At 39.8% G+C, this 27,696-nt stretch overlaps 1 protein-coding gene across 1 annotated transcript; it reads right to left on the bottom strand.

Annotated features, from left to right (window-relative positions):
* Positions 1-2,261: 2,261 nt before the first annotated feature.
* LOC124255239 (nuclear receptor coactivator 5-like) lies at positions 2,262-27,606 on the bottom strand. The gene is made up of 10 exons (XM_046689097.1): positions 27,591-27,606; positions 24,109-24,465; positions 23,782-23,892; positions 20,312-20,402; positions 19,526-19,675; positions 9,655-9,744; positions 8,154-8,282; positions 6,646-6,845; positions 3,355-3,666; positions 2,262-2,992 (listed from the first exon to the last, which is right to left on the bottom strand). Exons 2-10 carry the CDS (start codon positions 24,443-24,445, stop codon positions 2,517-2,519), a joined length of 1,896 nt encoding a protein of 631 aa, XP_046545053.1. The 5' UTR covers positions 24,446-24,465; positions 27,591-27,606; the 3' UTR covers positions 2,262-2,516.
* Positions 27,607-27,696: the final 90 nt, after the last annotated feature.

Here is a 27,696-nt window from a genome sequence, read left to right as displayed (position 1 = left end):
AAGTCCGTATCCCTAGGGCTGTGACCGACATGGCGATTGGCGAAGCATGCTTCAAAGCTGCATGTTTTAATGTATTTGGTGTAGACTTAAAGGCACAACGCCACACGTCTCTAAAAAAACCCAAAACAACCTTCCAATTTATCCCCACTACCACCCGTCCACAACATAGCTCTACAAATTGGCATTTTTGAAAACGATAATAACTTCTTGAAATGGATGAAGAACACTAATTGTTTCTACGTTATACTCCAAAATAGGTTTTCGATCTGGCTATACTGGACTTGCATTGATGAAGAGGTTACTGACAAAACAAAAATTACATTAGATTGTAGTTTACCAAATAGTAAGTGAGTGAGTTTAGTTTTACGCCGCACTTGGCAATATTCCAGTTATATGGCGGCAGTCTGTAAATAATCGAGTCTGGACCAGACAATCCAGTGATCAACAGCATGAGCATCGATCTGCACAATTGGGAATCGATGACATGTGTCAACCAAGCCAGAGACCTGACCACCCGACCCTGTTAGTCACCTCTTACAACAAGCATGGGTTGCTGAAGACCAATTCTAACCCTGATCTTCACGGGTTGTTTACCAAATAGGATGTTAGACCCATCTAAATACACTCACAGCCTTGCCCCAAAATCTCTTCTTTTCTTCACACAACGGGGTATTGCATAGAAGCGAATGATCTGACTTCATAAGATTATGAAGTTTTCATAAAGGCTCTATATCACACCACTTTTCTAAAAATAAATAATGCATTTCTCTCAATAATTCTAACACTATCAGCCCTCGGGGAAGCTACCATATGATTTATTCCCCTAAAAAAATGTAACATTTAGATTACACTATTTATAAGTTCGAATGAATTAATGCAACATTGCACTAAACCGACTCTCGCGCCCTCTACCGGTCAAACGTTATTTCACGCGAACCCAATACAGTTGTGTCCCTTGGAATGCTCTTTACCATTTGTCGACTCGCAACTTGTGATTAAAACCATTTCGGCAAACACAGACGACACTGTGCGACAGGTTTCGATGTAGTGAGTGAGTTTGGTTTTACGCCGCTTTAAGCAATATTCCAGCAACGTCACGGCAGGAGACACCAGAAATGGGCTTCAAACAATGTACCCATGTGGGGGTAGATATTTGGAAGCGCCACTTCAAAAATTTTCAGCCACAGGAGATACGACCAAACTGGTGGCTGTACAAATAGATCTCAAGCTAGCTATCAGTACTACAGGGATTTATCTAGACTGGAGGTCAATAGAAAGTGTCAGTAAAACCAACTACTACATTATCATTATATTAATAATACTTATTTTAGTTTTGAAATAGTCATTTGTTGTTTGCTGATTTTACAGTACAGTACTGGCTGCTGAACAGTTATCGCTGTATTTTAGCGGTATTTACAAAATTACTCCGCCGTTCGTTAAATTAATGAAACAGAATTAATTATGATACTTAATTAGCTTTTCACCAATTGTCCAGCCCGTTCACTGCCACTGATCATGTTTATAGATAACGCGAGGAAGAGAATCATGGCAGTGCAAATAGATGTTTTCTCACAACTAACGGTAACAGTTATGGCCATTTCAGAAGTCCTCATGTCATTCATGAAATATTTTTTTTATCATAAAGCGATTTCGATTAATTGATAGTGTGACTAGTTGGGTGTTTTTTTCGTGTGTTTTTTACAGTAGATTGATAGGGAATGAAACAATTGATGACTTATGTAATGAACTTGCTATTATATAGATCGTGTGACATCCTCCGGATAAACTTAAAAATTTTTTAACACGGTTCATAACTTTATCTTAAATTTTTCTCTTATGTTACTTACAGTGAAGAATTCTCTTTTGCTGTCCTTTTTTGTTGTAAAAAAAGCACAGGAAAAATACTGAAAGAGTAATTGACCGGAACTGCACACACGATACAGATATATTGGCCATAGCTGTCTCGCCAGCCAATAAAGAGAAATACATTTAGTTTATGATTAATATACTGAATTTAGAAACCTTACAAACATGGACAATAAATTAAGCCATTTTTTCCTCAATGACTTCATGCAACTAAATTCTGAAACACTAGATAAAACCTTCTACTAAATAAATCAATCACTCTACTAAATAGATATGTCTATCCAACCTATCATAATAAACTACAGATCTCTTCATCATAGATGGCACTGCAGACAAATACACTCCAATTCACAATAACAGGTTATCATTCAGATATTCATAAAGGACAATATACACAGTATTATTATTATTTTATTGAATTGCAACAATTACAGCTTGTACTCCTTGAGACTATTTAAGTGATATCATCACGTTCCTGCTAAAATACCGAATGTGAAACATAACAGATTCATTAAAAGAGAAAAAAAGATTTGAATATGACAAAATGACAAGACACTAACCATGATTCAGTTGACATAAAACACAATGACATGAGTTAATGTACAGTGAAGGCTGCACCTTTGAACAGTTTCAGAAGCTGTGGTGTGATATTAGTATCGTGGACGAGCGCCTGGCATTCCTCTAGCTTGGGGTGCTGCAACCATGCCTTGCTGTGGGTAACCTGGGCGAGGGACACCTGGGGGGGTCAGCAAACTAGCTCTGCCAGACAGGTCCCTCGCCATATGAGGGCCTGAAGCTGTCTGGCCACTCTGGGTACTTGAGGCAGCACTGATGTTCCTCAAGAGATTCGGGCCACTCTGAATCAGGTTGTCAAGAGCCTTCTGAACACTTGGGTTGTCAAAGTTGATGAGCGCTGTATTCATATTGCCAGACCCTGAGGCTGGGGCTACTGGGGGAGGTTGACCATGGCTTGACATGTGAGTTTGAGGAACTCCTGCTGCAGATGACTGTCCACTACCATTGAGAATGCTGAGGATCTTGGTCTGAAGTTCTTGTTGCTGTTGTTGCTGAAGCAGACCTTCCTCTGGAGGAAGCTGTGAGCTTGGTGCAGGTTCACGGTACCCAACTAAAATACCAAGTTCTACTTTTTAGTAAACGTTATGTGCTGACCCACAATTCTTTTTGCATATACAAGGAATACGAAAGGTTTGAAGATAATCCAGCTAATTGTCATGGATTGGGACAATTCAATACAGCTCACTAATAAGATCCTTCACCAGGTTCGGGCAAATCAATGTTGAAAAATTGAAGATGACTGATAGTATTTTTTATCACACAGAACTGTAAAGAGTAACATGGCAGGTTGAAGATTAAAACTTTATTATTACAAATTCAGGTACAACAAGACATTGCTGTGGTACAAAGAGTAATTCTAAAAGGCTGTAAGTACTCTCATACTTCTATGGGCAAAGGGATGCTCCAACTCACCATCTCCTCCTGCCACTGGTCTCCGTTCTGACTCAATCATCTTGTCCCTCCTATCTCTTAGGTACATGATTATCTTATCCAACTCCTCCAGAGTCAGCTGGCGATTGTCAGCCAGAAGGTTAAGCAAATAGGACACCTCTTTGGAAGGGGGTAAGAATGGGGGTGGCCGTGCCCCTGGGGCAGGTGCGGCTACGGGAGCAGAAGCAGCAGGGGTCGCCGCACCAGCAGCTTTCTCTTTCAGCGACTGCACATATTTCTCAAAACTGCGGCCAACAAGGCTTACAGCATCTTCAACGGGCATATTCCTGTGTTCTGTTGTGCATAGAAGGCAAATGAAGGTTAAAGTTACAGCATTAATAATAACAAACATTGCAATTACATATAAGACTAATAGTAATTGTATTTATTCAAATAACTGACAATAAAATAATACTCCAAAAGAAACCATGAATAAGCATCATGGGAGCAATGACATATCTTCATGCTGACTGGAATGTCATTCCCATGTAAGGTGTCAGTTGAAGCTACCTGCAGCATTATCAGCAAAAATTTCATGCTGTCAAAACATGAACATCATTATGATGTTTCAACGCTTGTTTGCAATTTTGATTTTTTGTTTATCTTTATTCGCGTGAAATTATGTTTGTTAGGTAATGTTAATTTTCGTTAACTTCTTTATGCTCAAATTGTTTGCAGTGCGTTGTTTTCAAAAGAAGGAATTAGTCATTAGTTTGCAACTGTTGTCTGGGTCATCTGGATTAAATCGGTCATTTTGTGTTATACTTGCGAAAATAATTGGAAAACGATAACCAATTCTTTGGATCACTGCGATTATTTTGCTTGTGATGATGGTTTGCATTTAAAAATAGGACATTTCAATGCAGACAAGAAGTTAGTGTCCATTTAACAGGTACTTTAATTCAAAAATTCGTTGTTTTAATTGCATGTGGTCTTCCATACAGCATTTCGTCATTCGTTACTGGACACAGCGTAAATTCAAATTCATGTTTTGGTAGATATATATTTTAAAAGATTCTGATTATTTATGAAATATTACGGTGAATCATTTAATCGGAATTTGAACAAGTTGGTACTTTGGATGCCAGTGTGACCTTTTGCAACCTAAGTAACAACATATTAAGCCAAGTTTGTCTAAATCACACAAGTGTCAAAATGTATTGAAATTTCAGTGATCTATATAATTTTATAGGGTTTATTAACAGCGAGGACTGATTTATTACGGTTGCATACGTGTTAGGCACCGAAATTTTAAAGTACAACGCGAAGTCTTGGATTAGTTGTACTGATGGCAGCGCAATATCACACCAGTTCTTGTCAGTTCCACATACGCGCAGTCCAGTATGCTCTGGTTTGAAGAAGTACAGCTGGGTCATTTCTGATAATGGCCAGTGCTGAACTCATATGGTTGAAAAACTATCTGGAGCGCCTTTATTAATATCATTTATGATTGTCATTTATATTATTTTATTGTCCAGTCGCATGAAAGTTGAATACAACTGAAAGGTGTGTTGAGATTATATTTTTTTTACCAAACATTCAAACACCATCACAATCACTCTTAATGTTGTTACATTTTCGGTAATATTGTTCGGTAATATGTTAGTAAATTCACGGTAGTTGATTCCAAATTCACGACAATCAGTCAATGTAAAGGGATGATGATCTGCCAGCATTATGATGAATGAAAAGAAATTTCATACTGCAACATGTAGATGACTAGAACTGTGACAAACATTCCAACACCATGACAGATATACCCTATCAACCAAATGTTATTGCTATTCTTAATCCTTAATGAAGGACAGCTTGAATGTATCTACTATCTATAATGCTTTTGTACACTTATATTGGCAATCTTGGTTACTGTGATTATATCAGCACTGCAGGTCTTGCCATATGATGACACCACAATAAGTGTCACAGAATCTTGTTTTATGATGCAGTAAGCAATATAATAATTGTGATCCCAGCCAGCAGTGTTCATTCTAGTTGCTAAATATTTAAGGCTCTGTGGATTCACAGACTGATAACTAGGGCCATTTCTAAAAATACCAAGGAAACAAAGACAACAAGAAGACAAGGTCATCAATATCCCCAACAATGGCAAAATACTCTTCATGAATATGTCTACTAGTTATGATTATGTCAAATGTTTTAGAGTGTATATAGCAAAGTGGAAGGACAGTATTGAAAGGTTTTTAAGTTCTGCTTCAGAAAGGAGCACTACCACCAAATTCACACTTGTTGCCATGGAAACGCAAAAACTATTTTATTCAGAATTCCAAAAGTACCTAAAGGCACCAGTACACCACCAGATCTATCTATGTGCCAAGTTTGGTGAAGAAATATTGAATGGTTTTAAAGTTCTGCTCCAGAAAATAGCACCAACACCAATTTCAGTACAAGTCAAACTTGTTGCCATGGAAACGAAAAAATATTTTATTCAGAATTCCCAAACTACCAAAAGGCACCAGTTCACCACTAGACCTATGTACGTGCCAAGTTTGGTGAAGAAATAGTGAACGGTTTGAAAGTTCTGCTCCGGAAAAGAAGAATGTGCATGGACGCACACAGGCCCGCAAAACGCAAAACGTGTTGCGGGGGATGAAACCCTTTCCAGAAATGAACAGATAGTCTGGGGTGATGCCAGGCCTCTGGAAGGTTGCAGAGTCACAAAATCTTGAATGAGTCCACTATTAGACTGGATCTGTTGCAACAATGTTGTCAGTTTCCATATTTTGCTTTAACTATAAGTGCTCTTGACTCACTGAGAAAATGTTGATGATCATACATGAGGATAAGGACTAGACCCACATCCAAAAGAGACTATCAAACTGTTCCATGTGTCTGTTGGCACATCCATTTTACAACCAAGTTCCTAACAGCCTGACTTTGTTTATTTCCTTTGGTCCATCTTTCAGGTTTATGACGATGTCACAGAATGGAATGGAGTCTGCTTAACTTGTACAATCATTCTTTCTAAATGTTATTACTAATGTTTTTTTAACTGGGGGAGTTATGTTCAAAATATGAAATCAGTCATATTTGACACTTCGCACTCAAAAGCTGCACCTGTTATTTCTTTGGTCATACTTAAAAAAGACACAACTATGCTGCAATGCTAAGCTCTAGAATGAACACTGAGCCAAGTGACACATTCATTCATAGTCTATAACAATAATGGAGAATTTTGAGGCCACTGTGCCCGGGAATCACACTATCATAAATACATGACTACCTTCATAACCAGCACCCAGAAGAATCTCTTACCTTGTGGGCTTCCATGCAAAATGTTCAGGGTGAGAGAGTGATGAATTTCATTCTGACTGTTGATGACAATGGCAAACAAGCCTCCACGATGTGAAATATCCTCAATCTGCTGAGCCAGTGTTCTATCTTCTGGGATCACAACTGTATCTGTGATGAGGTTCAAAGTCTTCACCTGATGTTCAATGGTCTCAGCGTATGTTCTGCAAAAGCCACACAAGGTTGGCAATGTAAGGGAGCTAACTCATTCAGTATATTGGCAGTGACAATGACCATTTGACTTTCATGCCTAATAACAGCAAATTAAAAGTCAAATGATATCAAATGTTTCTCTGTACTCCTAAACGTTACACAATTGCAAACAAGATATGTCGAAATAACCCATTTTAGCCTTACTGGGCGTTCAGGATATCCAGAAAAGCATGTTTATTCATAAAATCTGGCAAAAATAGCTGCTGAAAACTACAGATCAGACTATAGATGGCAATTAGGTCGCTCAGCTAGGTATGATGATGGACCGTTGACTGACCTGGCATGAAATGCATGTACTGCCAACAGGCACAAGGGGTCATCTCAAAGATAATTTTTGCTTTTTCTTGTGTTGAATATGTCTCATCTATTGATTAACATCTAACGTGTCTTTCTTTCACAAAGTTAATGTTGAGATATGTAAAAGAGTATGATACCCATACAAAAGCTTCAATCAGCCATCATATTAAATTTTTCTAAATATATAGATCGACAGGACTGGATATTATTTGTAAATTGTTATGACATGCCGTTTACTTCCCCAGTTTAATTCCCCTTAAGGATGATCTTATCTCAACTGTTACCTCTATCCCCCCAACCAGTCTGCGACACCCGTCCTGGTTTTGCTTTTGAGATGACCCCTCCTACCTGTTTGTTTTTATAGTGATGGTGAGACTCAATGGTAGCTACATCATCAATGGTTTCAGTATTAAATTTATTAATTTTTACGTCAGCTATCGTTTATAATGAAGCTCAGTCTAATTTCAAAATGGGCATTTAAAAAGTGTCTTTTGTAATACAGTATCATTGCACACTAATTTGCATAAAGCCATGGTCTGTTCCAAATAAGTTGCTTTGGACTTATTGCATTGCTCATTTCTGCACTAACCTCTCCTCAGTAAAGTCCTTTTATTACGTTTCCTATCTCCCTACCACTGAGACTGTAGTTAGGCTGAACTTAGTTTACCAGATACTTCACATATTAACTGCATAACTTGTAGATATCAATGTGAAAAAAAGAAGGGCTTTTTCTGACAGTACTTCTGTTTTTGTTTTAACTATAGTTCATTTTGAAACAATAGCAATACTTGATATAGGAAAAGTGATAATCACATAAGCTGGGACTATGAAACTTGGATTTCAGTCAAAGACTCCCCTCAATGACTCGAAGACATTTGGATGTATGTATACTGTGCGAGAAGCATGTTTGTGATATTTTCAAGACTAGGGTCACAGCATGAAGGAGCATAGCACAAACCTACCGGAGTTTGTTGGTCATGATAACAACAACACACTCAGCCGGGGCTGGTGGTGGCTTCCTCTGTGGTGGAGGGTCATAGTATGGGTCCCTGTATGGATCCCTGTAAGGGTCAGCAGCATATGGGTCACGTCTGAAACAAACTCAGTGTCTCAGCAAAAGATGGTTTGAAAGGATGGCAAGCTGATTCAACACACCAAGTGAAGTACCTTGTACTAATTTCTGATAATTATATCTGTGTTAATGATGACTCACCAGTGTTCTAAATTAAGCATCCTTAGCTCAGTGGTCTTGTCACCACCATAATGCTAAAGGTTAACGATTTAGAGGTTACTTAAGTTTAAGGCTCATAGGATCAAATTTCAAGATCCTCTGGGCAATACAGGTAGCAATGCCAAACGATATAACATTTAAAACATATATCAGACAATTCTTTCATTTGGTACTGCTTATCTGTTACACATGCTGTAAACTAATGAAAAATGACATTGCACTGAGAAATGCTTTGTTTGGACAAGTTATTTTTTCAATAAACTAATGCACATAACATTATAATGTATAATATTCTCTCCACATGTACAAATTCCTGGTGAGAATATTGGTGGACCCCAGATATGATCATATGACTCTGGTCTGTCTAGTCCAGCTTTGATCATCTATCAGATGCCATGATATAACTCAAATATTGCTAAGAGTAGTAGTGATGAACAATACCCATTTACTCACTTGCAAATACAAAAATGTTTTAACACTTAATAAGCTACAGAAGGGTATTGTTGCAGTAAACATCCCTCACATTTTCTTTCGATGGATATGTGCTCACATTTTCACTTTAACCGGGTATCCTAATTTTTCATTGAGTAACCACATGTATTTTACTCGCTTTTACCTAACACTACTGAGTATTGTTCGAAACGATATTCTGATAAGGCACTATATCAAAAGGAAAAAAAAATATTTGATTGATGAGTATGGGTTAGTGCCAGTGACAACCTTCCTTCAGTTATTTCAGCATTCACAGGATGCAAAGAAAGGCTGCACCAGTGCTGTGGAAATGTGTTGCAATGAAACCTAAGAATCCGCACAACAAACTGCAGCAATACTGAAGACTGGTCATTTTGAACCCCCACTGACGGGAATTTCACTGCATGTTGTTCAATGCTATGCTCAGTAATTTTCCAGCTACATGATGGTAGCCTGTCAATAAGATCAGACAATCCAGTGATCGATATCATGAGTAACAATCCATAATGTCAGGTATGATGACACACAAGCCGCCAAACCAGCAATTCTGATCAACTATGTCATTCTCTTTAACCAGCAAATGTTGCTGGGACCAATGTCAACCTAGAATCCCCACAGATGGTGCGAACAATTACGTCCTGTCATGAGCAAAATAATCAATAAGTATGAATATGATACTAACACAATAAAGAAAACAAACAGAAGGACAAGTAACAGGCAAGGTATTTCAGCTGACAGAGTATGAAGGAATCGTGAGTCACCTGTACGGGTCATCTCTATATCTGTCATAGTAGGGGTCTGGTGGTGGTGGTCGTCTATAGGGGTCATCATAATAAGGGTCTCGAGCGTCTCTGTAAGCAGAACAAGACAACATTGACAGGCACATCAACATGGATTCTGCAGATTAGCAACCATTTAGTCACTTTATGGATTGCTGGGTCCTTATTCTCGAAAAGTTCGTAGCCCTAAGAATTCTTAACTTTGATCATAGCCAATGTGTTAAGAATGGGCTTAAGAAGTTCGTAGGGCTACGAACTTTTCGAGAATAGCTTGCCTGGTCTCTATTTCAGTTTACAGAATGATATTTTCAAATCTATTTGCTCACTATGTGTAAATGCCTTCACAATATAGTAAGATATTGGTAATATATTTAGTCACAAGTGGGACTAATAAGAGCCAAAACATTAGGTTGTCCTTTAAAGGCACAATGTCACACATTTTCAACAATATTTTAAACTATATTATGCATATTTGGGCATATGCACTCCCTTTAGCTTCCTATTGATACAATAAAAGCCTTATGATCCCTTACAATTTGCCTGAAATCGATAATTGAAACTTCGAGGCGAACAGCTTCCAAACAGAGAACACTTGCCATATATGGAATGTAAACAATTGCTCTGTACATCGAAAACTGGAGCACGTGGTGTTGTCGGTGTTTGCCGAACTGGTTTCAATCACAAGTTGCATTACAGGATATTCGTAAAGAGCGCTCCAAGGGACATAATTCTATGGTGTTTGCTTGAAATAATGTTTGACCGGTAGAGGGCACGAGAATCGAATGAATGCAACGCTGCATTAATTCATTCGAACTTTTTAATTTAATATTGTAATCTGAATACGTAATTTGTTTGGAATAAATTATATGGTAGCTTCCTTGAGGGCTGGTTGTATTATTGAGAGAAATGCATTATTATATTTTTGGACATTGTGCCTTGAACTATGCTTATATTGAACTCTCATCCTTAATTCCTTAAATAAAGCCACTTTGGTAAAGATAAGATTTCAGCTCAAACAGTTGTCCTGATCTACTTTTTCAGTGTCATGTTGTTAATAATGCATGAGTCACTCAGTCATTTCAGCTGAAGTAACATGCACATTAAAAGTTCAGATGTTCAAGGCACATCTACAAGGAAGGGAGTTAACTCTTAAGTCCTGAAGTCAGTGTCGTTTAACATGGTAAAACAGGCAATGAATAAGCATGGAAGACGAACAACAGCAAATGAAGTGTTAAATGACAAAAAAAAAAGGTGGGAAAAATCATATCAAAATGTTTCAGTATTAAAACAATAGAATTACATGAATTTGGCTGTTTAGGATATTAATCCTGACTAAAATTTATATTTTATACTTATCCTGACTCATGCTTTTTGCTTGTCGCCTTCTTCTTGCAAATGATAGTGGAACACTTGAATCCCTTTTTGAAGCTCCCTTCAAAAAAGCGGACATAAAATCACTCACCCAAGGTTGCCTCCCTTTACTGTTTTGGCGCCAAAATCAGTCAAATGATCGCCCATGCTTGTCACTCTCTCCATTCATGAGCCTGACAACCGGATTTATAGGAAAATCCAGAGTGCCATGAGAGGAGGTTGGTAGGGCTGACCTCATGAGTCAGCATAAGTATAAAATATCAAATTTAGTCAGAAAATTACATATTTTTCCTTATCCTGACTCATACTTTTTGCTTGTAGAATCCGACGGAACCGGTGGTGGGTCAGGCAACTTCTGGATTCATAGGTTGCTGATTTACGTCCTGCATACCACTAGTGGGAACTTCTTATGGCACTTGTGCTGATCCTTTTCTTCCAGCTTCCTCTAATGAATCTGGGGGGACCACAACTTGTCAGATTCTCTGGAACTCTTCTCCTGACATTATGTGTGGATTTATGCAACTCCATGTCTAATTGCTCGCATCAAGTGGAGAAGCGACCCTTCTTCATGTACGAGTAACTCCTTTACAAGTACAGGGTCTATCACTCATGCTGGTCTGCCCTAGATGTGCGCATGGACGCTAAAGCTCTAGCTCTCCAGAGCATTGGCTTTTACAAGTCACGTGAAAAAGGGTGAGATCCATCTCAGCACCTTTGTGGAACTGTCAATTGTTGTGCTACAACAAGAGGCCCAAGCTGGTGAATGCCGGAGACGTCCTCGGTAGCAAACACCGTCTCCGACTTCCAAAAGCAGCCCTCCATTATCATTGAGATGGAGCAGTTTCCATGCAGAGCGAGTGTCGATGCCAGAGCTCTGACTTCATGAGGGTTGGAGGCTCGTGGAGGCTCAAGTCATGCTGCTTTGTAGGCCCTTAAGATGACGGCTCTCATCCAAATGGATATTGTTGTACGTGAGACTTCTGTGGTTGTCTCCGTGGATAGAGGGATGAAAAGGCGCTTGAATTTTCGTCTCCTCGTGTTAGTTCTTTGTAGGTGGACTTTAATGCTCTGACTGGGTATAAGGATAGATCCTGGATATCCTGTGGCCAAAGGACTGTAGAGAGTGCTGGGATGTGGAACTGTGTCTGGTTGACCGGGCAGCTGGTTCTTTGCTATGAAATCCCATCTCAGTCCCAGATGTACGATGTTACGATGTGCATCAAATCGTATTCGTTCAAAGTCCAGAGCATGTATCTCTGACATCCGTGCTGCTGTTGCCAAAGCAATCAGGAACAGAGTTTTGTGCGTTAAAAACTCGTTGGATGTCATTTCTATTGGGTGGTAAGCGTCACTGGTGAGATGCTGCAAGACTACGTTGAGATCCCAAGCAGGCGCCTTAAACTTCTCTTGTTGAGCGTAGTAGTGCCAGTATCTCTGCTACTTTGGTCAGCTTAACACTCGTCTTCATGGTAATAACCGTGCTGAGGGCCGCTAGGTATGTAGAGAGTGTTGAACCTTTTAACCGCCTCGTTTGTCTTAGATAACATAGGTATTCCACCACTTGAGGATGCGTTGCTTTCATCACCGTGAAGCCCTTCATCAAAGCGTATTCCTCAAATCTCTGCCACTTGTCGTCCTACAAGTTGCGGGTTGATCTAAGTAGAGCTAGTGTCACTGCTTTCACTGCTCTAGCGGAATATCCTCTTTTCTTCAAGCAAGTCTTGATATGCTCCATGCGTGTAACTGGAACACTGTGGGATTCCCGTGTGCTTGCTTGGTGTGCGGATGGATGAGTAGGTTGGGCCACTCTGGGAGTTGCAGGGTTGGACTTCCGAGTTCTTGCATGAGGATGGGAAACCACACCCTCACCGGTCAATAGGGCGCGACCAAAATCAGTTGCAGATTCTTCGTCTGCTTGATTTTCTGCAACACCTGCGGTATTAGAGCTTGTGGATCGGGAATCAGAGAGACGAATGTTGGTAGTTGTTTGTTGTACTTTGTGGCAAACAGGTCTATCAGCCCAGATCCTATCATCTGTATGATGTATCAGAAGGCTTCTGGATGAAGCATCCATTCCGTTGGGGATGGTTGTGCTGGACGAGATAGGGCGTCTGCTCACATTCTTGGCTCCCGGAATGTGGCATGCTTTTATGTAGATGTTCAGGTCGTCTATTATGCTGAACAGATGAAAGCTGAGATCTTGAAGATTTTTTGATCTTGTTGATTCTTGTTTGTTGATGTAGAACGCTACTGTGGAGTTGTCCGTATGGATCATCAGCTGTGCGTTCCTTAGTATGCTGGACCAGTGTAGTAAGGCGTTTATTACTGCTTTCATCTCGAGCATGTTGATGTGCAGGCTCTGCTCCTGACTCGACCGTTTCCCTGCTGCCACTTCGTTGTCGAAGTGAGCTCCCCATCCTTGAAGCGATGCATCTACGTAGAGATGAGTGCTGCACTCCGGCTCTGATAAATAGGTTCCTCCGCAGACATTCGACTTTCGAGTCCACCATAGAAGATACGGTTTCAGACTGTCCGGTAACACGAAGGGGTCCAGACTGTCGAGATGGGCGTTCACAAACACTTGTAGTGGGCACAGTTGTAGTCTTCCTCTGCGAGTCATGTATTGAGCTGACGCGAGAAGACCGAGTAGGCTCTGCCAACTTCGTCGTGGTAACGGTGAGAGTAGTGCTTGAGATATCATGTGTTGTATCTTGACCCAACGCTCCTCTGGGACGACTATGCGATTCGCCGAAGTGATGAGCCGCATTCCTAGGAATTGAAGATCCTGTGTTGGTTCTAGTTCCGACTTGATGAGATTTACTAGCCATCCTCGTTGAGTGAGAAGCCTGATGGTGAAGTCTAGTTGCAGTCTGAGTTGACTGGGATCTTGATGAATTTGAATCCCGCCGTCCAGGTAAAACGCACTGCTTAGACCTCGATGATGTAGATATGTGATGATGGGCTTTGTCACTCGAGTAAACAACCAGGGGGCTGACGATATTCCAAATGGTAGCACCTTCCATTGGAAATGACGTCCGTTAAAGAGGAATCGTAGGTATTTCCTTGAGTCCGATAAATCGGGATGTGAAGATACGCATCCTGTAGATCTATGCTGGCGAGTTGTCGCAGCTGAGGAAGATGTATCATCCTGAACTTTGCGGGTCTGCGTAGATAATCTTGGTTGAATTTCCTCATGTTGTAGATGAGTCGGAACTTTTCCTTGGAATGTTTCTTTGGTACTAGGAAGATTGGGGAATAAAAACTGGGCATGATGAGCTCCTGTTTTATCTCTTCGACTGCCTTTTCCTCGAGTAGAGTTGTGATGGCATCGTGTAGTTTCTCCATCTGGTTGGCAGCGTAGATGTGGGCCAGAGGGTTGCTTATAAGCGGTGGTACTGCGTTGCAGATGTTCACCCACTGTCGAAGGTTGTATGGGAACGGCTGGGGGTGGAAGACTTCAGTCGTTCCGAACCCATTCATTAGCGTCTAAATCCTCTGGCACCTCCGGGTCCTCGGCTTCTTCCAAGGTTACCTCTGGGAGCTCTGGTTGGGCGACGAAAAGAGTCTCTGCCTCCTTTGGAGTTGTCAAACTTCTTTTCCCTGGCTCTCTGTATCCCTGCGAATTTCGACTTGCCGGAGTAGCGTTTTGACGTCTGACGAATAACACTGGCTAGTGTGTCGATGGACTTGATCATCATTACCTCCCTTGACTCTTTCGTAACTTCTTTGGCTACATCATCAATTTCCCCTGCGAAGATAGACGATGCTGACCAAGGAGCTCTGTACAACGTCTTGGTGAACCGCTCACTCCAGTTGCAGGAAGACAGCTAACCTTGTCTTCTCAGGAGCTTCAGGCCCGCTGACTTGGATGCCAGATGTTCGGACATAAACTGATGATCCTTCTTTTGGGTCAGCAATGCAGAGTAAATCATCCGATCCTCTTCAGAGGTCGAGTTCCTGAACTTAGCGATGAGGGTTTCATTAATGGCTCTTGATTTGGTGAGACCAAAGAAGGTACGTCTGGTAGCTGTATCTAGTTGTGCCAGCTTCTTATCCTCTATCTTATAAGTTCTAGATCGGGAGTCGTTGATGATTTTGTAGTTCTCATATCTCTGGGGCCTTCATGAAGAGTTCCATGTGATGAAGTGAGAACTTCTTGGCGTTGAACGGCGGGGCGCTTTGGCTCTGGAACTTAGTTGCCTTCCCTAAGGCTGTGCTCAGTCACATCCGAGACAGGATCGATGGGTGGAAGGGTGAGCGCATCAAAATCTTATACGTGAGTACTTCTTTATCCTCTTTAGAAGGTGACGCAAGTTCCAATCCATTAGCAATCCAAGATTTGATCTCTGTATCGGAGTATATGATTCCGCCATCATCTTCAGATCTAATGGCCTCTCGGTCTGAAGATCGTTGCCGCTGTGAATCCCTTCCTGAAGACCTGCGTGAAGGTGACCGGTTGGGATAAGGTTCCTCCCTGGAGTCTTGAGGCGTATCTCTGCACCTTTGTGAAGGTGTAGATTCTCTTCTACGGGATGAGGAGTGCCTGCGTGCAGGCTCCTGATGGTTGTCCGTGATCTGAGGTCGAAGATGATCCTTGTGATCTGCTTCTGCGCTGCTCCAGAGAACGTCTAGTTCTGCTCCTGCGTGAAGGCTCCTCGATAGGCTCTTATGGAACATCTACAGCAGTCTCATCGTTATCAGGGCTGCCAGGTTCTCTGGAAGTTGCCCAGATGATCGTCGAAAGTGCGGACCCTTCACGCAGGCTTCAATCTTCAACCAGATGCTGCAGACTGCTTGTCCTTCGTGCAGGCTTGTCGTAGATGGGGTCTTTGCCGCAGCCTTCTCCTGCATTAAGCGTCGTTCCATCAGCTCCAACATCTGCTCAGTGAACTGCTGCATGAAGATACCGGGTTGAAGTTCTGCGACGACGGCTGCTGCTGCTGCTGCTGCAGAGATGACGACGCATCTGAGAGGGATGAGGCTTCTTCCAAGGACCGCTGTACTTGTGAAGAACTGCCATCTCTGGTACCTGATGTCTGCGTTGATAGATCATCTGTCTGTGCTGTGATGGCTGCTGATGTCGCTGTAGAAGAGGATATCTTCTTCTTAACTGCTACTTCAGGAATGAGGATAGGTGGATCGTCATACACGTCTACTTCGTCTGGAGGGATGATCTCTGCAGAGAAAGTGCTCGTCTTCTGTGCTGCACCGTGGGAAGACTTCGCCGAAGTCTTATCTGCAGTCGACTTCTTTTTCTGTGAAGACGATGACCTGGTCTTCTTAGACTGCGACGAGGCAACTTCAGATGTTGACGATCTCTTCCTGGAGCCGGAGCTCCCCTCTGCCACAGCAACATGCTCCATAGTAGCGACCGGCAAACCACTGGAATGGTGAATCTCAGCAGCAAACAATAAAAGGTTATCAGCGCATTCACTCGGTTTAGACATGACTTGTAAATGCCTTCTAGACCAGTCCTTAGCACGTCTAAGAATGGAAAATAAATAATTATTGAATTCAATTTCAGATAAATGCTGACAAAGTTGACAGCGAAAGCTGGAAGAACATGTAGAAGTGCAATTAGGACATAAAAGATGAGGATCAGCAGCAGACAACCAGTACCTGCAACGAATGCAAGTTTTCATCAGTTGTAAACAAGATTAAATATCATGTCAACAACGTGAAAAAAACAGATGATTTAGACAAAAATGTCAAACCATATTGCTAATATATCTTCCTAAATGCTGTATACAGCTAAATTTTACGGTAAAGGCCTAAAATTAAAAGGACATAGTGCCGTATAGGGACCCAGGCGCTCTCACTACCGTCCTCTAGGGCGAAGAAGGAGAGAGTGACAAGCATGGGCGATCATGTGACTGATTTTGGCGCCAAAACAGTAAAGGGAGGCAACCTTGGGTGAGTGATTTTACGTCCGCTTTTTTGAAGGGAGCTTCAAAAAGGGATTCAAGTGTTCCACTATCATTCGCAAGAAGGAGACAAGCAAAAAGCATGAGTCAGGATAATTGTATACTTATCCTGACACAATACACTGCAAACTCCTGCTTCGCCTTGATCACAGAACCTGAAACATGCCTCTCATATCTGGGGTGCCTGTTGCACATGGTTACCAATTAGAGTTATCTGTCCTTCATATCTCCATACCCTCTCATCAACACGGAAGTTGATATCTTAACCCGAGACAACAAATTACACCAGTTATGGCAGAATAGGAGGCAAGAATTGCAATCAGTCCTGGTGAGAATATATCACTCTCATTTAAACATGGAACAAAATACAAATGTATAGAACATAATTTAATGACGTCCAAGGATATAATTCCCAAACCACAAAGATAGGTGTATCCTCTTGTGAGATGAAAAGGAAGCGAAGAATCACTTGGTAACCATGGATGACCCAAGATAGAAGAGGCATGTTTGGGTTGTCTGTCATATGGTCAAAGTGAAGGAGGAGCTTGTAATCTGTTCTGTCAGGATACAACATAATTGCATTGTCTCTCTGCACGTCGCTCCACAAGCGATGTCACTCAGCACTTATAGCATAATACAAACATTCTCCCATTCAGCAGGCATTCTTGATGAAAATGAACAAAGTCTTGAGAGCTACCATGGCCACTTCCTTCACAGAAGGAATTGTTCTCGTATTTGTACAATTGACACTGCCAACTTTGCACTGGTGTTGCATGATGACATCATTCTCAATTTATTTGTAAATCAAAGACCTACAGTGAGGTAAATATTGTAATTCATGCAGTCCAGAACAAAAATGGACATGATGAGATCAATATTTCATCAGACTGAAACAAAAATAGTTGATGCTAACATTGACTGTAGTTACTGCCTTAGCGATACTAGATGCGACTAAATATTACTCCATAGTTATAACATGCACCACTGCAAAAGTTGAACACATGTGAGTGAGTGAGTATGGTTTTACGCCGCTTTTAGCAATATTCCAGCAATATCACGGCGGGGGACACCAGAAATGGGCTTCACACATTGTGCTCATGTGGGGATTTGAACCCTGGTTTTCGCCGTGACAAGCGAACGCTTTAACCTCCAGGCTACCCCACAGCCCCCTTGAACACATGTAATCTTCTATCATTATGAATCTGAATGATGACAGAAGTTGATCTGTGTGATGCAAAACATGGTGGTCATGAAACTACATGTAGTTCTCCGACATGACCAAAATTGAGGAGAGGTATAACGAACTGAATGCAATGTTATAAATGTTAAACTACCTCTGAACTGTAAAAATTATAAACCTGATAGAAATGCCAAATGATATGCCATCTACATCAAGATTGGGCAAAGAACGCCAGTCACATTCTCAGAAATGCCTATAAACAATTCATGCCACGTTACAACCAAAATAACCAATTTTATATTAAATATCACATGCTGAAATACTCGTTTGTTTAGATATGATCACGCTCACTGAACTCAAGTCAAAACACAGAGCAATGACACAAAACCTAGTCTTGCTCGAAGAGTTGACCTAACAAATTCCACAACACTACTCGAGTTACTGCAACCTCCAGTGTCTCAAATTGGGATTATATATTTGTCAATTTCCTCCCTACAGAAATGTAATTTTTGGAGTAAAATTGATATTTTATACTTATCCTGACTCATGCTCTTTTTTGCTTGTCTTCTTCTTCTTGCAAACATAGGAACACTTGTATCTCCCTAATTGAAGCTCCTTCAATTTAAAAATCACTAATTAGTATTCACCACGAAGTTACCTCCTTTCCATTGCTGGAACGGTAGGGCCTACCTCTACCCATGTGCCTCATACTCTCCCTTCATATACTGAGCAGCCCAAACATCTAAGAATTTACAGGAAATCCAAAGTGTTATTTGGGAGGGAGGAGTTGCTCTCTACCATGAGTCAGGATGGGCATAAAATATCAATTTTACATGAAACTACATGTAGTTCTCCGACATGACCAAAATTGAGGAGAGGTATAACGAACTGAATGCAATGTTATAAATGTTAAACTACCTCTGAACTGTAAAAATTATAAACCTGACAGAAATGCCAATTGATATGCCATCTACATCAAGATTGGGCAAAGAACGCCAGTCACATTCTCAGAAATGCCTATAAACAATTCAGGCCACGTTACAACCAAAATAACCAATTTTATATTAAATATCACATGCTGAAATACTCGTTTGTTTAGATATGATCACGTTCACTGAACTCAAAACACAGAGCAATGACACAAACCTAGTCTTGCTCGAAGAGTTGACCTAACAAATTCCACAACACTACTCGAGTTACTGCAACTCAGTGTTCAAATTGGGATTATATATTTGTCAATTTCCTCCCTACAGAAATATATTTTCTATTTGTGTAATATGCATGGACTGTACAAATGTTGTCAAGCCATATTAACAGAAATTCCATGGTAGATCAACCATTGCATTTGTCTGCTCACAGATGAAGTGAGGTTCCATACCTTGGTGGTGGTGGAGGTGGCCTTGCTGGGTCTCTGGGTTCTCGGTACGGGTCTCTGTATCGGTCATCATAAGGATCTCTTACTGGTGATCGATCTCGAGCAATAGGGGGACCTCTCACTGGGGGCTCACGTTCCCGCTCTCTTGGATAACTGCAAACATAACTTCAGCTGCTTAGTTTCATCATTTGTCAGGAGATTTGAGAATTAGTATCAACAAAACTAGCAGGGAAACAACACAACACACTATAATAACATCTATTCTGTTTCAGATTTGAGCCATGTTTTTTCTGCTGCCCTCCATTAAACTTGCACATGTAAAATTCTTAGATGATTTGAAATATGGTAGTGTGTGATCTGGGACTGGTCTAATTTTTATTGTTCAACAACCGCACTCAACAACAGCAGACTGTAAATAATCAAGTCGGGACCAGACAATCCAGTGATCAACAGCATGAACAGTGATCTATGTAGCTGGGATGCCATGTGTCAGCAAGCAAAACCACTCAATCCTGTTACTTGTCTCTTATGACAAGCATGGGTTGCTGAAGACCAATTCTAACCTGCTTCTTCGCAGGTTGATTATATTTGTGAAAAGACTACTGAACGATGGTGATTGTCAATGAATGAATGAATGAATGAATGAATGACAAGCAGTACATGTTCATGTTTTTAGGCAATCAATTTTCATTTGATAATTATGTCACATTTCATGACATTCTACCGTGTTCAATGTGTGTATTACCATGTAGTACATGAAACCGTGCAGTATAGGACGTCAACACTCACCCTGCTGGATGTTCTGCAAATGGAGGAGGAGAACGCCTGCGCTCCCGAACCATGACACGGTCTCGTCGACCATCTGCCGCCATCTTCACGTCTGAAACATTGCAGTTAATCATTAATTTTTTAATTTCTCGCAAACAAAATGATAAAGGGAAATAACATAACTGCTAGGTTCAGGTTATTAAAACAGTTCCATCTTTTGCTGACAATCTGACAAGTTGCACATACATATAATCACACATGACTAAACGATGCACTTATTATCAATTTGACACATTTCATGAGTATTAATGCTATGAGAAAAATAATTTTCACAACTTTTATTTACCTAGTATTGTTTTCTTTGTGTGTAAAGAGAAACCAAACAATTACTTTTCCCTATTATCATAACATTGGGCATTATTGGGCAATATACATTCAAACAACAAGGATATAATGGTAAAGGCTTAACACAAGAGAGCAATAACACATGTGATATTGAGAATTTCCAGCAGTCTTCAGTAATTAGTTAGCACTGGGTGTAGTTGACTCAAGCAAGAGAAATACCAAAGATTTAATGTGTAGCTTGACAAAGCATAACAACAGTGCATATGTATTAAATATGTTTGGCAAAATTCTCATCGACAAATAATACTGACTGACTGAGTTTAGTTTTACGCCGCTTTTAGCAATATTCCAGCAATATCACGACGGGGGACACCAGAAATGGGCTTAACACATTGTGCCCATGTGGGGAATCGAACCCGGGTCTTCGGCGTGACGAGCCAACGCTTTAACCACTAGGCTACCCCACTGCCCCTCGACAAATAATAACTAACTCTGATTAGGTAGAGCTTGTTTTCTACGTGGAAACAATGTAAATTTAGAGCAATTTCCTTCAGCACTGTTTTTTCAAAGATTACGCATGCCTGTTTTACAATTACTATACAACTGATGATCCAGACAGGAAAATACTCACTGAGAAGTAGTACACTGACAGCTAATAAAATACTGGTAGCTGCTGCTACACATTGGTATAAATACTTACTACTGTCGCTTTCAGCAATATTCTGAGCAATGTTTGAGCAATATCACGGAAAACCACTAATGTGCTTCACACATTGTACCTATGTGGGGAATCAAACCCAGGTCTTCGATGTGACTAACAAACACTTTAACCACTAGACTCAAACATTTACTAAATTCCACTTGTCTGCATAGTATTAAAATTTGAGGACTAGTATCAGTACTTTTATAATTGAGTTTTGCAATATAATTTCTCAACAAATACATGTAACAATATGACACATGGGCTAGTTATTTCAGTCTTAGTTTTCCATTTCTATCCATTTTTCTTATGATCTTTAATCTTTTGCAAATTAAATAGATGAACTGAATTTAAACATTCATATAATGCTTAATTTTAATTGACATTTTATAACTATTTCAACTCTAAATTGCTTTATCGAACAATTAACCCTGCTTGACGAAGAATTATTGAAAGATCAATCTTTTAAAAATCATCATTTATTACTTAATATCAGTTACAAATAGAGCCAAGGCACTGGTGCTCACTAGATACATTCGAAGTAAGAGAGAATGTTTTATAGTTTCTAACTTGAACCACAGGTCCAAGGCCTGAGTAAAGACTTTCTGTTTATACCTAAAAGTGGAAATAACTGAAAATAATGTTTAGGGACAATATACTAATATAGGATAAAGTAGGTATTATAAAATCTTTAGCCTTCCAGTGTAAGTGGTTGAAATAAGGACATCATAATCTCAAGAGTAGTATTCATATCATCTGACAGTAAACATTACGAAACAGTATGGCTACAACTGGAAAAATCATTGCACTAGATCCTGAAACTCTAAAAGTAGAAATCCAAATGTGTTTATAAAGTATGTAACCTTAGACAGGTTAACATGGGGTATTCCATACCACAGTTACAGTCTGTATGAGTAATACTGAAAGATGGACATCGCCCCTTTCTCTATTGCCCATCTATCCAAAAAGATGCACATGTGAAACAAACAACATTTTTCATCGCTTTTGGGAAATAATGCCGTACAATCTTGGCCATCTATTCGATATTCCACTGTTTTTCCTGTTCAGTGTGCACATTTCAAATCAACAACAGTCAAAATACTTTTCAAAATGCTATCTGGAACGGAAAGAGCCATTGATAATTTGTTTCAAAAAGCTTTGGAAGAACTGACATCTGACTGGCTAATGGGCACTTCACATTGCCAGAGGTTTCTCTGACAGGACCTGTACACAAATACGTCAAAAGACATGTGTGTAGCAGTAATGAGCACTAAGATCAAATTATCATGAGAAAGCACAACCACAAGTCTGTCAGTCTGAGACTAATGATAAGAGAGATTGACTTGTTATTCTCCTAAAATCTACTTTTTGTAGAATAAACTGCTGATCTTAAATCATCTCAGGTTACAGATGCCATGCTATGACAAAAGTTCACATGGACCTTTGGCTTTTTTACTGTCTTATGCCACACTGAGCAATATTCCAGCTATATGGCGGTGGACCTTTGGTCCAGTTGAACTTACTATAACAACCCAAAGAATCAATGATTGATGTACATTTTCAAGAAAAATAGGTATCTGATATTCTAGATATGCAACATAAGAGAGAAAGAATTCAAAGAATGGCAATCTTGTGGCTTACCTCAAAATTCTTCTTGTAAAAAAACAAATTTCCTTGTAAGAAACAAATTTCTTCCTATTCTTAAGCGCAATATGTGACGAGCGAACGCCTTAACCACTAGGCTACCCCACCGCCCCATGTGTAAGAAATGTTAAGTTGTTCACTGATGAATCAGAAAAGCAACACGCCATGAAATTTTCCCTCTCTTTAACATACAAATGCAAACCCACAACTACACACACGTATTAACGTCCGCTCACACACGTTAGCTCATAGGTGGAAGAAAACTTCTTCAAAAGGCAGTTTTAGCAATTGTTTTAACAACATAAGAAATAAATCAACAACAACATCTTTTGTATTATTTTATTGTAAATATCATACATGGACATTATCTAATGACTGCCCTTTCACGATGTTGGAGGACATAGTCACAGTTATTATGACTGCTTCTGACTATCAGTCATATGTTGTTATCGCAATACTGGTGACATTCTGTGTCACGTTTTAAACACTTACATATCTGAAATAAATATCACCATTACATGCTGACAAGACTTATTAACAAAGCTGAGTATCAACCAATACTGTCCACTGAAGTTAAGTCAGAGTATGGGTTCCCATTATTGTTAAAATCTCTGCCAAATATGCTTCATGCATGCTTATGCACTGTTTTGTTGTAATAACTGATTTCTACATAAGCTTGAGGAAATTTAGAGAATTTCTTTTGAAAATAAATAGCCAATATTCCTGCAGTTATAGTTATTGCAAATGAAGGCAATGAGATGCATAGCGACGTCAGAGACAGACACAGAGAAATATCACCTACCGACTAAGGACCCTTTAATTAATGATCTCTGCTCTTTTGCAACAGCATTTCTGGCATCCTCTTCTTTAACAAATTGGACAAATCCATAACCCCTTGGATGCACAGACGCATCTGAAAATGGACATTCATGTTTGGAGAGCTCATAGAAAAACTGCACATGGTGTGACTTGATCTCACATCTAATCATTCATAACATCCACAAGTAAATCCACAAGTTCATGCATTACCTAATATTAAGTCAAGAATTTGAAAACATACACCACTAAACATGTCATATAAGTCAATAGATGCAGCGTAATAAGGATTTTTCTTCCCAAATCATCTCACCCAGAATATTCCCATACGGAAGAAAATGCTTCTCTAATTCCTCCCTAGTTATTCGGTCTGATGGCAGGTGTCCAACAAAGATCCTTGCATTCAAATACTTGGGGTCATCACTAGCTATTGGTCGTTCTGGCACGGGACTGACTGAACGTTTTCGTTGGCGACTTGACTCTCTACTCTTGGATCCTCGTCCCAGAGAAGTTTGTCCTCTGTGATGTCGAGGGCTCTTGCTGCGGGATCTGTTCCGCTTATTTTGGTTTCTAGCATTTTTGTTGGCTGATGAGTTGGAGGAGGAAGAGCTACTGCTGCTCCTTCGGCGTCGGTAAGGACTTCTTGGCATTGAGGATAATGCTTCAACTGCTATGGACAAATGTCAGCTAAACACAAAGCATACAATTATTACTATTGGTCCACATTTATTGATGACAAGCTATATTTCCGTTCATAAAACTAATGAACATCAATTGAGATCAATAGTGCATCATTTTTCCACCACTGTAGTTTCCCTTGACTAAATTATATGCTGCAGTGACACATACGTGTTTTAATGCTTCCTAAAACCATAGTGAGTTAATGGACGTTTTCATAACTTCACAGTTCAATTTGAATTTGATAATGGACGATGTTTTACAACAAAACATCACAGAGATTTGCAAATTTGCTTCCAACAATTTATAACATGTACGCATACATGCACACACACAAACACACACTGAAAGTAATCCATGAACAGAGATAAGTATTCAGCTGTAAGTTAACGTACACAAACAGTCCAATGACCTGTACTCTAAAATCTGACCCATGCCCGACTCATCATGATCATACAACAGGGATTTATCTAGACCTGCTCAGAGGCCAATATTCAAGCCCAAGCCAGCCCAAGCAAAAATTCCTCATATGAATAAAAAGTGACCCAGTTTTTCAGAATTTGCAAACTTATGAATAGTGGAGTCAATACATCAGTTTTTCCTTTTATCTGCTAGCCAAAGGCACTTAGTTTGAAATCCTAGATAAATCTGTTCACAAAAATGATTAGAATCAACAAAAAGTTCCAAGTCAAGTCCAAAGATTGCACAACATAGTCAAGCTGAAGGGGTCGTTGTCGGCACAGGTACTACAGACATGTACCCCAGGTACGTTTCTGTACAGAGACATGTACCCTAAACAAAGACAAACTACAGAAACATACCCGGTACCCTAAACAACGGACGAGTCCATATTCTGCAACCCAAACCCAAAACCATATGATATGTAGTTGTTCCCGTTCAGCTGATTGTGAGTGGTGTATGTTGTGCACTGTGAAATATTCGTTACCGTGTATGCTCTTATATAACGCAATCAAATGCATCTAATACAACAGTATGAAAGTTCCGATCAAGAAAACTCCACAATGGAATCTCTCAAGGGTACGTTTCTGTATTCTGATTTTGGCTAGGGTACATTTCTGTATACAGAAACGTACCTGGGGTATAACAACGACCCCTTCAGCCATAGTAAATAGTTTAAAGATGTATTTTGTACAGTGGAACCCCTATCTGGAGATATTCATCACTTGCATGTAAGAAGAATAACAAGTTTACACCTAACATGGAAGCAGATGATCTGTGAAGGATAGCAAATAACTGCAAGAAGAATACCAAGAAATATTAAGTAATCATTTCAAGTATATACAAATCTCTTAAATTGCCATAGAATGTAATATCTTCTGTGTTAAGTTTGAAGAGATTGATCTGAAATGGAATCAGTTCAGCACAAACTGTCACCCTAGAATGCATGCTCTACAAACTATGCAGGATCTCAACAATCGATCAGTCAGGGTCCTATTGAGATGTTTAAACAGCATCACCCACACCAAGAAAAAGTAGTGTACACATAAATTTCAATAAAATAAAATTAAAATTTCAGTTAGGAAACGTAAACAATAAATGGTTTAATTTAAAACTGTCCATATTCTGTGATGCAAATTTACATATTTATACATGTCATATGTTTCCTATTCTGGCAGATATGCATTTTTGCATGGATGTGGCTATGTTTTAATTTTGAAACTATTTCCCATTAGAACTAGTAGTACTAGTACATCCATGTGGTACCCTCGCGTCATGGGTGTCCGTGGTATTAAGAAATTATGAATATGATCGCTCATATTGCCAAGTCATATAAACATAATATAGTGTTAGACGACATACCTTTGTATCATTTAATGTCAATAAAACACTTTTGTCATTCTGAAGTTCATTGTCGTCCGTATCGGACGACAGGTGGCCATTGTGCACAAACTCTGGTGACGTCATATGTTTCCGTGGTATTTCCTTCAGATCAAATTAAGGGCGCACAGCACATGTCACAATCTCACACATTGTCAACAGCCAATCCGGGAGTGTCAATGTAGGTTTACAGTAATATCAAAGTTGATAAATTGTAACACAGTAAACGATTTCGTAGAATTTACACAATAGTCACATTTCTTCAGCATAAATTTCCAGTTCATAGAATATGTAGAGTTGATACGGGATACATGAAATGAAAAGTGAAAAAACAACTTAAGAGATGACCCTATCGGGCTTCTATAGTTTAAAAAATAGAGCTGGGATTCCCCCCTTAGGTCACATGATTGTTTTTATTGATGACATCAGCTAGCAGACGAGCGATATTTGGAAAACTTTGAAGCTGAGTAAGTTTATAGAATATGTTTGCAAAGATCGCGCAAAAAATGCATTACGTGCTAGACATAAAGTTGCATTAGTTTTTAATAGTAGATGACTGTACGTACGCAAATTGATGAAAGTCTGAACATTTTTTGTTCAGACCCGTGCCGATCAACTGATGAACGTAAACAATCGATAGGGGCGCGATTTGGCGAGTGGCTCGTGAGAAATTATGTCCTTAGAAAATACCACGGAAACGTAAGTACCACGGAATCATATGACGGCATGGTATAGCTTCCCTTGATTATGACAATACAATAATAATTTCGCATTATCATAATATTTTGCAATATTTCACCCAACTTCATTTCAGTATGTACACTTTAAATACATGATTGAAGGATGAACTTTAATAAGAATAAGCAATGAAACAAACCTCAAACGACGTAATTCTCCTTCAAGAAATATATGTATCCAATCTCCCAACTCACGAAATTAGGAGACGGTGATGTAAAAATAGGATGTGTAGACAATGCTGCTCGCAACTGCTGTTTTGAAAAAACCCTTTCCTTGTAAATATTACCGATGTGCAAGTGCCAATTCCGGAAATAGGGAAACACAAATTTCAAATCGCGGTAAAACTATCAAATTGAAAATATATTCTTCCCAAAAAACCACCGCCATGTTGGAAAGTGCACGACGATCTGCAGGCCAAGTCAATCGTAAAATAGAGGCGATAGGAAAGAGCATGGGGGAAATAAAGCACTGACTGCTATATTTTTACCCATAACCATAATTGCCCACGGTGGAGGAAATTTGTAATACCACAATTCTCACCGTAAAATGACAAATAAGTTGGCTTTCTTCTTTGCCGCAAAGAGCCCTCGTTCCTCAAATCCTAGTTCGTTACACAACATCTGATTGGTTCAAATATCTTGAATCA

Source organism: Haliotis rubra, unplaced genomic scaffold (assembly GCF_003918875.1).
Source record: "Haliotis rubra isolate DU_JTF1 unplaced genomic scaffold, ASM391887v1 Scf599, whole genome shotgun sequence".
Classification (NCBI taxonomy): domain Eukaryota; kingdom Metazoa; phylum Mollusca; class Gastropoda; order Lepetellida; family Haliotidae; genus Haliotis; species Haliotis rubra.
This window is presented reverse-complemented; position numbering and strand designations above follow the sequence as displayed.